Source organism: Ciona intestinalis, chromosome 3 (assembly GCF_000224145.3).
Source record: "Ciona intestinalis chromosome 3, KH, whole genome shotgun sequence".
Taxonomy (NCBI): Eukaryota; Metazoa; Chordata; class Ascidiacea; order Phlebobranchia; family Cionidae; genus Ciona; species Ciona intestinalis.
In genome coordinates, this window is record NC_020168.2 from 5,603,203 (window position 1) to 5,618,836 (window position 15,634).

Sequence of the window (15,634 nt, forward strand, 5' to 3'; positions counted from 1 at the left end):
ATGATTTTGGGGTGGTATTTAGCCTATAGGTGCTTACGTTATCTTATCGTATCCCACAGCACTATATAGTCACACACGTTATAGTGACATTCCAAGCAGTTTATTCGTACTTCGTAAGTGCTAACGTAGCGAACCAGGTTCTGACACCAGATACCGTTCAATTCTTGGCAATCTTCCTGTATGAAAATTCAATTGAAACTTTAGAATCGATATTTATAAACAAAAATACAAATCTTACTTTCAATTTCAGCCATGTTGTTGTTTTCACCAACGATTATACCATCTAAAACGTATAGTAAGTGTTTAGTGTTATATAGTAGGGTGGGGAAGACAGGACACATTTAGCACATAATCTCTAAACATCCTGATCGTGTTTTAAACAATTATAACAACGGTCCATGGGAGGAGTGAGGATACGGTTTTATAATTCTTTAAATGATCCTTTTCACTACCAAATGGGACGAAACATAGAATGAAAAGGTGTTCCATCTTTCCCCAGCCTACTATATAAGTTAGAGCCGAATTAGGGTAACAGGCAGTAAAATTACTTTGTTGGTGCACCGATGTTGCAAAACGATCATCGAAGGCAGTAATCTTCATTTCCAGTGAATTTATTTCGCCTGTATTTGTCATAGAAACATATCTTTTGCAATATATAGTACTGTGGGGTACGCTGGGACATTGTTAGCATCTAAATATAATTCTGTGAATATTTTTTGTTTACTACCGAACAGGATGAAAAAAATAAAATAAAAACGTGTCCCATCTTACCCCACCCTACCATACTTACTAATAACGTCCAGCAGCCGCCTGCTTGAATGCTCATTTGTCGTCGGGACACTCATCTACACATAAAGAAACTTTAACATAAAATAAATATTTTAAATTACACTTACCATATTGATCGACGTAATAGCATTACCGCACGTAGCTGTAACATTGCACGAATCGTATGAAATATTCTCTGGCCCTGAACCGTTACACCATTTCAAAGTTAAGAAGGCAACGATTATTAATGCAATTCGTCTACTCATTTCTAATTTTCTGTTTTTGAGCTGCTGTTCAATCGCTAGCTACTGACATTTAATGCCTAAACTTGCAAAAATTTGCGTTGGTGTATGTCAATAATACTTCCCACGCACTGCATAGCATAACAAAGTGCCCCCAGGGTAGAATTGAAACTTTCTTTACTGAGGCGCATCTCTTGTCATGTCCTGTTTAAGCCACACTGCAGTAATAAGAAACGTTTTAAGTAATTAACATTGAATTATTTTAATTTTACGGTTTATACCAGAGATTAATGGCAAATGACTTTTTATATTTTTTAAAAACAAATAATAAAAAATGCACTGAAGAATAAAAGAGATTTTATATGATGAGACTACTCTAATTATTACCAAACATGTGTTTGTATGCACACTTTTAATTGGTTCTAGACTTTCAGGGTAACACATAGTGATAGACATGCTGTGGGTGCTGATACACATTAAACTAAACTGTTTTAGTTACTCACATACACAACCTGTATCAGATGCACTATACAACTATACAACTTGTATAATACAAGTATACATGTTTGTATTGAATTGCTCATATAACACACTTTTAAGAACTAAGTAATGGTAAATGGTACATAAAAATGTCCAAGCATTTGTATGGACTAGCCAAACATTCAGCATAAAAAAACGTATTTTTAAATCAGGATTGGTCAAACTTTTTAGAAAAGTCTTCATATTTGACATCTTCAACAATTCTACCATTCAATGGTCCTTCAGTTATTTTAAGTGTTGCGCTGAATTTACTTGTATCTATTTTCTCCAGTGTTGCCACACAATCCCTGTAACCCCCATTTACAATAAGAACAGTTTTACCAATCGATGGAATGACGGTTTCCAAATGAGTTTGGTCAAATTTAACTTGATCTCCGCTGTCAATCATCTTCACAATGGCAGTGAACTTATCCTGTACTTCTTTTACAACAGCTTTTTTCTTAAAGTATTTATCGCCGAGTCGTTTAGTGATTATTTTCACAACTATATTTTTAGCAAGCCAGTGTTCAGTGTGTAACTTCTGCTTCTTTCTTCCCTCCTCAGCTGCAATGATTTCATCCAGTGCAGACTTTGATCTCTTGCTAGGTTTAAAGCCGGATGAGCTTGGCTGTTTCCTCTTGCCGACCAAACTGGATAAGCTGACACGAGGTGCAAGCTGTGAAGATGTGGCAGCTTTTGGCTCGGAATTCATTTGCAGATTTATTGCAATTTTTTCCTCATCATTCCGAACCAACTCAGTAAATTTTCCGGAGTCTGAATCCTTAGCAGTATCTTGTCCTCTTTTAACCATTTCTTCAATTGCTTTTGCTTGTCTTTCATCATCATCTCTCTCCCTTTGCTTTTGTTTATCAAGTTCTTTCTGTCTGGCCAGCACCAATGGGTCTCTATCAATGTATTGTATGAACCAACCCTTTTCCGTTTGATCCACTTTACAGTGTCCCTCTCTACCCAACCATTTTGTGAAGGCAGTTAACGTCACCCATTTTGTAGCGTTCATATGAATGTGTTCTTTATGGGAAATATACTCGTTATACACAATATTGTTATGAACTCTTTTAGTCCCGAAACGTGTTTTCAAAAGTTGCATAAAGTCTTTGAAAAAGGAACTTGAAAAGAAACTGTGAAAAGCTCCAGGATTTTCACCAGCAATTAACAATTGGCGCTGATGTGATTCGGACATGCAATGGCATTTAAACCCGTTCTCATCTCTGCACTGTTTTTGGCACATTTGACAATACCATCGCAACTTTTGAAGTCCCTTTGATTTGATACGGTTGCCGATAGCCTTGGCAGTGAGAAATCCTGGTTTCTCTTTACCCATGTTAGAGATATTACAATGGCAGTTTAGATCCTAGAATCTAAGTTTACTGTAGTTAGAGTAGAGCAAAATTAGAAATAGGTAATTGAAAAAAACATGTACTACCGTTATTAAATAACTACACAACTAACTAACTTTATTCCGAGTTGTGGATATGATTACTTCCTTTATTTTTCCATATATTACTTCAACAAACCGCAGGCAAATTTGATTCATAAACTTTGAAATTAGTACAAATTACAACAACTATTTAACGCCAATACGAAACTGAAAGTTTCCTGAAACAAATAAAAACAAAGTAGCTTTTACGTTAGTTGGACGACTTGACCAAAGTAGTAGCAATGACAAGTTGGGACCAAAACAGACTTCAGGGCATGTCATGCTCGAATGGTCGCGAAAATCAATAAACGATCGAAGATCATCGTTTTTCAGCGAAATGTAGTTCATTCTTTGCAGTTTATGCTGCTCGGAGCATTATAGTTGCAGTTTCTCGTGTTTATGAAGACAAAATGGAGAAAACCCACAGCGTTTTGTGGATTTACAAACAGGTATGTCTTGAAACGTGTAGAAACTTTACCGGTATTGTAACTGAGAGTGTGGTAAGGTAACTATAAACTATACAACAATGTGTTCCTAGGCCCTATTAGTATTAACATAATTACACTTCATGAAAATAGTACCTTGCATCACATATGGTATATGAGCAAGTTTATAACAATAACAGAACTCACAAGTATAATACAACCTAACAAAGTTAAAAAAGTGACTTAAAGCGAAAATGGGTGCAAAAATAATTTTCAATCTGACATCACAATAGACATATAACATAACTGGCCAAACACAATGGTGGGCACAATAACTTATCTCTACAGGTAGAATTTCAACCTTACATTTACTTTTCAGCGTGCAAGGCGGGTGTTTGTGCTTTGCGTGATTCTTAGTTTTCTCTCGGTGAGCAGCAACACTCCTGCAACTTTTAGGAGATTCCCTCAACTGCAAATCATCACGATTATCGTGGACATTGTTACTGGCTTCATATTATCAATTGAAGTTATTGTGAAAATTAGAAACCATGGGATGTTTAAAGTAAGTGTGTTTCACCACATGTTACAAATTTCTATAATCTTTAACAAATTACACACTTTTCGGGTCTCTTTAAACCTAAAAGTTAAAAGGACATTAACCAAAGATTTTTTTAAGGGTGAAAATCCTTGTGGTACAAGTAGATGGTTCATCTTTGACTGCGTGATGGTCATATTTATCTGGCTGTCCATAATCTTACAGGTAAATGTACATATTAACTTATCTCGATTAAATAATTAAATGCGATTTATAAAATTATAGCATTTGTTTAATTCAAATAATTTAAAAAAAAGATTTTAAAATGCTGGATAGTATAATATATATAATTTTTAATTTGCAAACAAATTTTAAATCCATGCCTATAAAATACTTTTGCTTAGTAAATGTTTCAGCTTTCCAAACAACTTTTTTTGAGGGTCAAGTGCTGTACACCTAACAGACCAAAAAAAATAATGTTGTATTTTGTGAGATATATATTTCACCTGAAATCTTATTAACAGGATTAAGTGCTATAAAATCTGTAACAAACACAAAAAAAGTTAAGAAAAAAAAGTTATTTTGTGAGGTATATATTTCACCTAAGACGACATCATCAGTATCTTACTCTCTTATTGAAATTTTTCAGGCTTTAGAAATAGCAGGGGGACAGGTGGTAGTGGGAACTCCTGTTGGTTTACTACGTGTACCTCGTGCATTGATCATGCTAAGAGCGTTTCGACACTGCTTTTCTTTTCAATTCGAATCGGGACGGATTGGGATTATTGTTGTGTAAGGACTTGAATTATACATTGTAGTGTGGTAGTGTATACCCACAAAACATATGCTGTTTAAAGTATGTTTGAGACACATTTGGGAAAAACATTATCTGGCTCTTTAACATAATTTAAAGTTTCAATTTTAAGTTATTGATACCACATGTGTTTTTACGAAAATTAAATATTATCAATTTTATTTGCGTCTAACATTAAATCGAGCTATTTGAAATTTTTACTTGATTTGTATATAATGTTAAATCTTTCAGTCGAGCGAGTCATCAAATAGGAGGAGTCACTCTCTTCCTTCTCTTTTTCCTCTTATTATACGGACTTCTTGGTGTCCAGTTGTTTGGTACAATGTCTCATCACTGTGTTGTTAATAACACTGATCCAACGTAAGTATACAGAAAATAGGCCCATTATTATTATAATTTTTGTTTTATTTAAACTAACAAATTAAAAATGGCCACATTGTACAATATATGAACTGCGCTTTAAATAGTTTTAATTATGAACACCAGTTTTTTGTCCTTACATTTTAAGACATCTTTAAATAAAGTAGCAAAACATATAGTTTTTATCTCATAAAATGCTAAATATTAGTATGCTACAGTACTGTAGAGTAAAATAGATACCATTTTTATTTGTATTAACTTTTTTTTAACAATATTCAGTTTTGTTTTGCATATCTTAGCTAGAAGCATTGTATGCAATTTACCACTAAAACGTAATATATACTAATGTACCACTTTCTTAGTTTCTTTATACCATTTCAGAAACATAACATTGAGTAACCTAGCCATTCCTGATACTCACTGCTCCCCCGAAGACAAATTTATGTGTCCAGATGGTTTTAATTGCATGGAACTCCAGCTGTCAATCATTCAACGTGGATTTAGTGGATTTGACAACATATGTACGTACCAACAACTTTATGCTAGTTTCTTATCACCAAAAATGCTACAAAATTACTGTTTTTAGTGAAAAGACGATTCATTTTCCCATTTGTTTTATTGTCCTAACAAATTCATGATAATTTCTTACAGAACGCTACAAAATTACTGTTCTTTTTAACAGGCAATACATTTATTTCATTGTTCTAACCTAAGCATATGTGTTTATTTTATTCATGTAACTGGCAAACATGGTTTATATAGAGGGCACAAAAAATATGGGGTACAGACTTTGACGGTATGTAACTTCAAAGGGGTGTGTTTAGAACTGCTGTTTTATAACATAGGCTACTTGGTGTATGTATATGTACGCAGCAACAGCAAGTACCTATGCTTTATCACATACTTACTAGTTACTATATTTACACAACATATGTGTTTTACTTTCCCCCAGTTATCAGCATAAAGACAGTATATGAAGCTGCAAGCCAGGAAGGTTGGGTGTTCCTTATGTATAAAAATATTGACAGCTACCAGGATTGGCATGGTTACCTCTACTTTGTCACGCTTATATTCTTCCTGGCGTGGCTGGTTAAGGTACATTTGTGCGACTTTTTGTTTATTAATCAAAATGAAAAAGGGTATACATATATGTCACAAAACAGTACCCTCACGATTCACGACTTCCATAGATCGTTATTAAATGTTTAATACACGATCCGCATGTTTGGATATTATGTGCTAAAGGTGTTCCGTCTGCCCTACCCTACTATATGAAGCAGTAGTTACAATATTTTCTTTTCTTAATATTCTAATCAATAGGATCCGATTAAACCACTACTGCTGCTAAAACCGTCTTATTACGCCCACAAATTCACCTTATACAGCAATTATTTTGTGTTTTTTTATATTCAAATTGTGTATTACGTATTCCAGAATGTTTTTATTGCTGTAATCATTGAAACTATGGCTGAGATTCGTGTTCAGCTGCATAATTTATGGGGAAACTCAAAATGCAGCCACACCACCTATGCCACACAGGTGAGAATTATTGATCTACTTTAAATAGGATTTTGTTCATTAGTTGGATTATGTATTGAGTGATTGGTAAAGCTGTAATTTAGTTGCAATAAGGATTGCTGTGATATGCTCTGTTATAAAGTATTGTTTATGTGCTGTAATGTATTAATAATGTATTTTCAAATAATTAAAACTGGATTTCGTTAAATTAGGTGAAGTATGAATTTTAATTTAAATTTCTCGCACAAGGTGTATGTAACAGAACACACATTTAAAAACCATCATTCTAGGATAAATCGAATACATTCATATATTCACCTTCAATTTGCCAACCCTAGAGTTAACCTACCCCCCCCCATACAGCGTATAACAAGTGAAGGTAGTTCAACAAACTGGGCTTTGGTTGACTTTGATATGAAAAAATCTCATCCAAAGACAATTGATGCGTGGAGACAAGCTCTTAGATCAAGATGGTAAAATATTGTTTGTACAAGCTATTTTATTTAGCTCTGGTGAAATATGGGTGACTGAACGTTATGTATGTTAGCATTCCCTTTTTTTAGTTTTCCGCTTTAAAAATTCTGTTTGTTTTTTATTTCTTGATTTAAAATATTGAAAAATTAAAAAAAAATACTATTTTCCATAAATCTTTAGCCAAATTTTTTTGTAAAATTGTGATATTTTAATCTCAGGTTCCACCTAATGATGTTGATAGTTATCGTGCTAAATGTTTGTATATCAGCTGTACAACCTCGCATGGATAAAAGGGTGTGGAACTTCTACAGCATAGCAGAGGTTTGTATAACTATGTATTAACTATATATATACCAAACTTACTGTGCTATTTGCTACAACATTTGAACTGAAAAATAAGATTTTTTATTTAGAGTATATTTTGTATTTCTTATTTCCTTTTAATTTTTATGTTATTAATATTATATGACAAGTTTTTTTAGAGTGTAAAGTTGTACATAAACCACCTATATTTTCTCTATAGACATATGATATCTATTGTTTATAAAATACATATATTGTTTTTCTATTTAACACATCTATTGTTTATAAAATTCATACAAATATTTTTTTTTTTTCCAAAAAGCAAATCTATTATTGTACTTAAAACACACTATTTTTATCCAGTTATTTTTCACTGTTATATTCGACATGGAACTCATCATTAAAGTAATCACGCTTGGCCCACGTGGTTACTTCAAGCGAAACATCTACAAATACGAAGCTTTCCTTGCTTTGGTCACCACATTTAACACAGCATGTTCATATGATGTAATACGAAGTGTGCCAGTACTGAGGATCATCAGACTTGTTAAACTTTCACCAACACTGGAGAATTTTCTTTACAAGGTATCATTGCAAACCAATTCTTAATATAGTAGGGTAGGGCTGGATGGAACATTTTCATTCTATTTTCTCCTTCTATTTGCGAGTAGACAATAAACATTCAAAGAATTATAAAACCGTATCCTTACGACTTCCATAGACCGTTGTTAATTGTTTAAAACACAATCAGGATATTAAAATATTAGTTGCCAAAGTGTCCCATCCTTGCCCTACTATATAAATACTTAGTTTGGGTTTAAAAAATGTTAAATTTTATTGTGTAACCACTATAACAATGTTGTACTGCTAAAAACCAGCCACCTCAACTTACGTATAAACCTTACCAGATATTTGGACCAGCAAAGAAGATTGGATTGTTGGTTGTTTTTACTCTGAGCATTCTAACCTTCATGTCAACTATAAGTCTACAGATGTTATGTCATGTGGAACATCTTTATTCATTTGCAACATTCCCAGAGGTATGATGTCACATCGGTGTGTTCTTACTTGGTTCTATTCTATGTGGGTGAGGTCCTGCAGCGTGGCACGCCATGGGCCCTAGGATTTAGGTCACAATTGACCCATTACCCAACCCCCTTACTTGGTTATTCTTGTATTGCAATAATGTGTGGTAATGTCTATGTTAATATATTAGTTTGTCTGTTTGTAGGTATACATGGGTATTACATGTAATGGTTTAAAAGTAATTGCATATATAATTAGGCAAGAACGAGCCTATAACTTAGTATGTGTTTAATTGTATATTCAGTCCTTATAATAATAATCATGTGTCTGAAACAGTGTGTTATGACTACTACAAAGCATATGTATTGTAAAAATAATTTTTAAGAATGTTAAAGGGATTTATTGGTAAAACATGCTCAGTAAACTCCAATGCTGGCTGGTTTTAATTAAAGTATTAAGACGACTGTAACTACAATACACAATGTGACATTACCTTATAAGTTACATGGCATTTCTAACAATTACGCAATTTTGAATCACTCATGTGGCATGTACAGCTGGCTAAGAGTCCTTATTTTAGACATAACTTACCATTCGCGCTGATTTCTTATTTTTTTATTATCAGGCGTTTAAGTCAATGTTTCAAATCATGACCCAGGAAGGTTGGATCGACGTCATGCATGAGGTCATGAAGCTTGTCAGTGATAGCACAAGGATACCGGTATGTGGTATACTGTATGGTTTAGGTGTTACACAACTTTTGTCTGATTTTGTATGTTCCGCTGCATAAGAAAATACAAAATGCAAGGCGTATACCAGTCTATGCATTATTTTCATAGAATAATTCAAAAGCTAAACTAAGTAAATTAAAAGCTTACATCAGTTTACAATACATTAAGGTATTCCACCAATTTTTATGTTGTGAATTTTTTTATTTCCCACACATTCCCATCCAGGTATCCATCTACTTTATCTTGTACCATCTATTTGTAACAACAGTTGTCATCAGTTTATTTGTTGCTGTTATACTTGATAACTTGGAATTAGATGAAAATCTTAAGGTATGTCTTCGTTTTATTTGTTGTAACTTATAGTAATGTATTGTAGGTTTAATAAAGTAAAAACAAATGAAAGCATCTTTTAGAAATCTGTTGTTCACATACATAATTGTTATAATAATTAGAATTTTTTTTATGATTAAAATACCTATAATTAAAAGCTCATTTTTACTGATTAAACAGTAAGTAACAGAAGTTACAGTAATAGAACTTTAGCAAAATTGTAGTGGGCTACTAAACCTAAACATGCATTCAAGTTATTAAATTTAAAAATAGAATGTAGGTAACCTTATCCTATTTTTATTTCACAATATTTCAATGTTTTCTCTCAATTTTACTTCATTTTTTGCCACTTTATTTTTGATACTTAATATTTATAATGCTGTTTATTTACAGAGGTTAAAACAACTTAAAGTGAGTGAACAAAGTGTGGAGTTACAACAACCCTTCAGACTCAGAATATTTGAACGTTTTCCGTAAGTTGCTTTAAAACTTAATTCATATTTTTTAACCCTCGCATGTGGTGTATGAAACAGAACACCTGTGTTATAACCACTGTGGTTTTCCCTCCATGCTAGGATAAGGCAAGCTACATTCATTCATTCATTCATTCATTCATTGCTAACATCTCAGCAATCGACCCGAAATGGTCCGTCTCTCCAAGATGCCGAATGAATTTCTTCTTCCCCGATTGCGAGACAGTTTCATGCGTCAGTTCGTCGATACTCGCTCACCAATTGCCCACTCAGTGGCAGCATCGCACTCTACAGGGTTACCACTGTCGGCTTACGCAAATTTTTCAACTTCATCTGCCATCGTTGCTTCAACTGTGGTGAGTGGCTAGCAAATCAAAGAAAATTTAATATAAAAACAAGTGTCAAAAGATATAAACAATTTATCCTTTGACTGTACTCAAATTGTCAATTTGAATTGGTTGCCTTTAATTTAATTAAATCACCTTTACAAATATACAGCTAGCTACACGAGTAGCAGTGCAGGAAGATGGATTACCAAACTCCATAAAGTTTCATCAGGAACAAGATGTGGTTTTGAACCCAGAGATCAGGAATGGATTCCCGTATCGGGATCGTCTTCTATGGAAGAGAATGAAGAACAACCAAGATCTTGCTCTTGTTCCTCATTCATCAAAAAAGGTAGGATGTTTTTTTTATTTTTCATAGGATATAAAACATTATAGACATACCTATTTAAGGGTAAGGATACATATGGTGTTAGTTTTGTGTTGAGCAGTTGATAGCCTGATTCTCATTCATCAAAGAAGGTTTTCTAAACTTGTTTTAACTAAAAAGTATATGAAACATGTTTTTAGGGGCTTGGATACATATTTTGTTGGTTTCTTCTAAGTTTGTTTTTCTAAAAAGTATATGAAACATACTTTTTTATGGGGTTTGGATACATATGTTATTTTTCTAAACTTGTTTTTCTAAAATCCCTATCTATTTTATGGGTTAGGAATTTGTATAGAATAAATTTGTTGTTAGTTTTCTATTTGGCAATTGTTGTTACTCTACAAACAGTGTCAGACTAATTTAAAATTATTGTAGAGGAACAAATGTATTCAATTGACTGATTTTTTTTAAAGAATTTGTACTTTACTAATTCAAAAGAACAATTTTTAGTTAGTGGAATGGGAACCCTTACTTTTAGATCTTCTCTATAACTTAAAACTGATCAAAACATTAAAAAGAACTTGTTGTTTATAGAATTTTAATATAACAAAATTAAATAATCCAAAAAAACTTAAAAACAATTCAAGTTGTTTCACAACTCCTATGGACCCGAAAATCTTGTCTAAGAATTATTCCTTTCACAACTTGGCAACAACAATTTCGAAATCTTTTCGACCGAAAATTATAAATTATAACGTTCTGGCAGCCGTGGCTTAAATGCAGTAGTTGTGCAGTTGTGTAGAGCCAGGTGGCTGCCACGCTTTCCTCTAAAACTGGTACCATGGTCACGAGAACAAATACCGGCAAAACAGTGACAATAAACATGACAGTCATGACCACAATTATCCAGAATGCTTCCAACATTTCTTTCTTTAGTTTCTGTTCCATAGTTCGTAACCTACTGCTGCTACGACGAGTTGTAATTGGCGCGTGGTGGACACGCTCTGGTTTGACTTCTGAACTTTTGTTGGAACTCTCAAATGTACTGTCTGTGTCAGTTTTCTTTTTGGAAATACAACAGCTAAGTATAGTGTAGCTGCTTTTTTCTTCTATGGTTCCGCTCGCTGTTGTTATTCTGTTTTGACTTCCTACAGAGCTTCTTACAGAAGATTGACTAGTGTTGCGAGATCGTTTTCCTAAAAAAAGTTATTTTTTATACCATATGAGGTTTAACAGAGTGGCGTATCATTGGACCTGAAATTGAACCCTTAGTTTACTCATTACCCTGACACTCAGGGTGCTACAACCTATCAGTGACAACTTGGTTAAAGCAATAACTGTTAAATGTCTTGCCTAAGGACACATACGCTGTCAATGGTATGAGTATTGAGTAAAATATGTTATGTTTACGGTGCAAGTACCTAACATTAGTTATTCATTATTACAACATCTATTTTTTACGTAAAAAACATATTTAAATTTTCATGAAAACATATTTAAATTTTCATGAAAAATAATTTATTTTTTCACACCTACATACCTCGTTTTCTCCTTGACTTCGGCAAAACAAACACACAGTAGTACGCAGTGTACATATTGAAAACAGTTACTGCAATCATAGGTAACCCCCACAATAAATTGTAGACTAATACTATGCTGGGACTACCTGTGCTCAGTAGAAACATGGGCATTATTCCAAACCTAAAAAAACAGCAATAAAAACACTGTTTTATTTGATTAAAGTATAAAGGTCTTATATAAATTTGTATTCTGTCATGTAAGCCTTTATGGTATTTTGTTTGTTATGTTAAAATTAAATAATCAGCAAAAAGAAAAACAATTTTAGACAAAAAAATGCAATTTGTACGTAGATTTTGGACATTGTAAAACGGTGTCTTAATTTACCATCTAGACACACTTGCCTGTTTAGTACACTTGGTATAAATGTGTTTGGAAATATGAGAGTCCACAAAATTCCACCAAATAATCCAATTAAAGCAGTAGCAACCAGACCTACTGGTAACAGTTTGCGAGCATTCTTTTTATACATGTACGGATGCACAATTGCAGCGAATCGATCAATTGTTAAAACAAGCAGAGTTGATGGGATCTGTGAGAACATGCTTCTTGTAAACAAAATATAAAAGTGGTTTGTCAGGTAAATCTTTTTTACCAGATGGGATTTTGTAAATGTATTATTCTTTAGTTAAAAATTAGTTGGTTATATATATGTGTACCAGTGTATGTAAACAAAACACAGGAGAGTCAAAACCTTCTTAAAATCTCTGAATTAAAAATTCGTGGACATATTTTTAAAGTGTTCTGTACTATATATGTCATGTTCTAAGGCTGGGCAGGCTATGGAGCCTCATATTTAGGCCAGAGTCGTCGCATTACCTCATGATCTTAAAATAAATGCTAATCATCCTATGTTCTAATTTATGACATTTAATAGCACCCTAATGAGTTTCAGCCGCTTTTCTGAGAAGTCGTGATCATTATAAATGATGTAACATGGCAATTTTGTTTTTTTAAAATTAATCAAAATTGTAACTAACCACAATTATGTAAGTTGCTGTGATACAACTCATCACGACCAACAATCCCCAGTAATTTGTTTCATGTTGTTTTATTATTGACTCAAGATTTCCATCTGTTAATAGAATACTTGAATTAAGTAAAGAGCCTACGGCAGGAAACAGTTATTTGTCACTTATTTTCAGACATGAAATGTTGGGACTAGACAATTAATTAAATCATGCTTTGAAAACACAAGTTTCACAAAAGCTTTATGAGTAATATGATATTTTTAGTTTTTTCGCTATTTTACTTACAATTGCCCTAGTTTCCAGATTTTTTAGATAAAGATTTGCAATATGATGTTAAAATTTTATTTTGTTGGAAATATGGTGTGTTAAAAACATCCAAAACGACCCTCTAATAAACTTAATAACTACTGACTTTTAAAGCTACCAGTAATATTCTAATAACTTCACAATTCTACCTTGATTGATAAACAGAACAGATATATAAGTCCATATTCTGAAAGGTAGATACACTGTGCCAACAAATACGTCTATCAGAGCTATGCACAGTCTACAATATCCATATGTGTTCCAGTAGCACTTGTTTAAACATATGACAGTTACCACAAGAATATTTCCAAGTATTGCAATAGTGATTATTACGAGCACAACAGCTATTATGACGCTGATGCCAGCTAAACTGCAATCACTGTAAAATATGAAGCAAAATAAGTAATTAAAACTGTAATTTTACCAGAAAGTTCATGCCTTAAAAAATGTTACTAGTAAACAGATGTAAAACGGACTTTTATTGAAATTAAACAAAGAGTAATACCAAAATGACTAGTTTGAGTTGCACAGAATCTTTTTTATATGCATGTTTTTTTGCATAAACAATTTTAACTCCTTATTCATATATATTTACCTGTAAACATTAAATGTGTGGTTTTCTGAGTTAAACGATTCCCGTGAGCAGAGTCTATAGTAGTAAGTATTGCTAGTGATATTTGTTCTGTTTTCCATTCAATTCATTTCTCTTTCTATCTATATTTTTTGTGCTTTGAAAAAACATTAATATATTGTTTTTAAATAATAATATTTTTTGACCCTTTACCAAACACATGCAACAATTTTATCAAGCTTTTCTTCATCTGTCATTTAAAATTGATCTGATATTTTAAACACGATTCAGTGATACACACAAGCCTACTCTTGTTATGTACACAACATATCCTAATTTGAATCACGTTTATTTTTCCACCTCAAAATCCTGTCTGAGTCATCACATGAAATATACAGAAATACTTAGATCACATGAAATATCGGATTATATAGAATTTTCCCAAATAATGCAAGTCACTTCTAAACTTTAATTCTCACATTCATGCATAGTAGACCATGTGTTCCTATGTCATTGTAAACTTGTACTACATTATCGAATTATGAATCAAAACTTTGGCATTTTTTTCTGTCATATCGTGTTCTGTCAACGTGAGCAGGAAACCGCCGATTGATTTAAAGCATGCCATGATATACCAGCATAACAACTTCACTAACTTGACCTTTCTGTCTAGACTTTAGACAACCTAGAACCTATAACAACTGCCATAAATCTACCCTATCCGGATATTTCCACGAAATATGAAAAATCAACAAAATTTTGTCTTCTATTGTATCATACATTTTCATGATAATAACTACCACAGTGATAAAACAGTTCTTGTTATAAATAACGCATACAAAATGATTTTAAAAAGTTTACTTTCAACATGTGTATTTTTAAGAATTCATAATAAAATGGGCCCACTTTGGCCAAATAGGTCACATGGCGTGAAGATTATAGGACGTCATCTGCGTAAAAAAAAGAATATTTAAATAATGTTAACTAGCAACGAAAACCTAATTATATTTGCACTTTTTGAAACGTAAAAACCCATCTTTTATCAACTTCTTCCCATGCTCTCGAAACTCCTTTGATCTGTAGTTATATATTATGACGTTCTGACTTGAATGGCTGAGGTGTATCAGCTGTACAAAGGTAAATAGCAATGTCCATCCTACTGCTTCGTCGCAAGGCACTGGCACAAAAGCCGTCACGATAAACATAGGACACAAACTAATCAGAAACATCACTGTCATAATAATAAGAATCCAAAAGGCTTCAAGTGCTTCATCTTTCACTTCGTTTTGACTTGTTTCTCTAAACGCAACCCAAATTTTGTTTATGTTTCGGCTTGTTTTTCGAAAGACTTGTTTTCTTTTACAGCAGCAATAAGTAGATTTAGTCTTTCCTTGTGATTGAACGGTACTGGATACATTCTCAGTACTTCTCTGATTCGCTCCTGTGTGCAATTAAAATATTGTCTAAATTTTTATTTTATACAAATAATTAAATCAGTTTGAAAACAATTTTTTCTGATAAAAAAAAGAAAAAATAATAAGAGTTTGTTTTCCAAACCGCTACTACACAGTTTGTCCACACTTATCCTTCATGCAGCA

General features: G+C 32.9%; 3 protein-coding genes and 1 long non-coding RNA gene across 5 annotated transcripts in view; 1 reads left to right on the forward strand and 3 right to left on the reverse strand.

Annotated features, from left to right (window-relative positions):
- LOC100181078 (C-type lectin domain family 4 member M-like) overlaps positions 1-1,068 on the reverse strand; it is a 2,882-nt gene extending 1,814 nt beyond the window's left edge. Inside the window, exon 1 of the mRNA XM_026833759.1 lies at positions 897-1,068. Coding sequence (XP_026689560.1) covers positions 897-1,034 — 138 coding nt within the window. The 5' untranslated portion in view covers positions 1,035-1,068. The remainder of the gene's footprint in view (positions 1-896) is intronic.
- Positions 1,069-1,253: 185 nt separating this feature from the next.
- The window catches only part of LOC100185802 (DNA/RNA-binding protein KIN17), a 17,711-nt gene continuing 3,330 nt past the window's right edge, over positions 1,254-15,634 (reverse strand). Inside the window, exons 3-4 of one of the 2 annotated variants that reach the window (XR_003395773.1) lie at positions 1,565-2,917; positions 1,406-1,522 (exon numbers count right to left, since the gene is read on the reverse strand). Coding sequence is in view for 1 of the 2 variants with exons in the window: in XM_009859784.3 (XP_009858086.1) it covers positions 1,699-2,871 (1,173 nt within the window). In the remaining variant the exon portion in view is untranslated. Of the gene's footprint in view, positions 2,918-15,634 lie in introns of both variants that reach the window. The other variant, XM_009859784.3, reaches the window with a different exon arrangement.
- The window catches only part of LOC100175593 (sodium leak channel non-selective protein), a 31,601-nt gene continuing 18,898 nt past the window's right edge, over positions 2,932-15,634 (forward strand). Inside the window, exons 1-17 of the mRNA XM_009859885.3 lie at positions 2,932-3,416; positions 3,772-3,954; positions 4,069-4,152; positions 4,577-4,719; positions 4,973-5,101; positions 5,483-5,622; positions 6,054-6,196; positions 6,536-6,640; positions 6,983-7,092; positions 7,312-7,414; positions 7,760-7,981; positions 8,305-8,436; positions 9,048-9,143; positions 9,379-9,483; positions 9,877-9,956; positions 10,114-10,312; positions 10,455-10,634. Coding sequence (XP_009858187.2) covers positions 3,378-3,416; positions 3,772-3,954; positions 4,069-4,152; positions 4,577-4,719; positions 4,973-5,101; positions 5,483-5,622; positions 6,054-6,196; positions 6,536-6,640; positions 6,983-7,092; positions 7,312-7,414; positions 7,760-7,981; positions 8,305-8,436; positions 9,048-9,143; positions 9,379-9,483; positions 9,877-9,956; positions 10,114-10,312; positions 10,455-10,634 — 2,193 coding nt within the window. The 5' untranslated portion in view covers positions 2,932-3,377. The remainder of the gene's footprint in view (positions 3,417-3,771; positions 3,955-4,068; positions 4,153-4,576; positions 4,720-4,972; positions 5,102-5,482; positions 5,623-6,053; positions 6,197-6,535; positions 6,641-6,982; positions 7,093-7,311; positions 7,415-7,759; positions 7,982-8,304; positions 8,437-9,047; positions 9,144-9,378; positions 9,484-9,876; positions 9,957-10,113; positions 10,313-10,454; positions 10,635-15,634) is intronic.
- On the reverse strand, positions 11,399-15,627 carry LOC108949312. The gene is made up of 5 exons (XR_003395774.1): positions 14,061-15,627; positions 13,615-13,844; positions 13,169-13,263; positions 12,151-12,720; positions 11,399-11,806 (listed from the first exon to the last, which is right to left on the reverse strand). It is a non-coding gene; the product is annotated as an uncharacterized LOC108949312 (long non-coding RNA).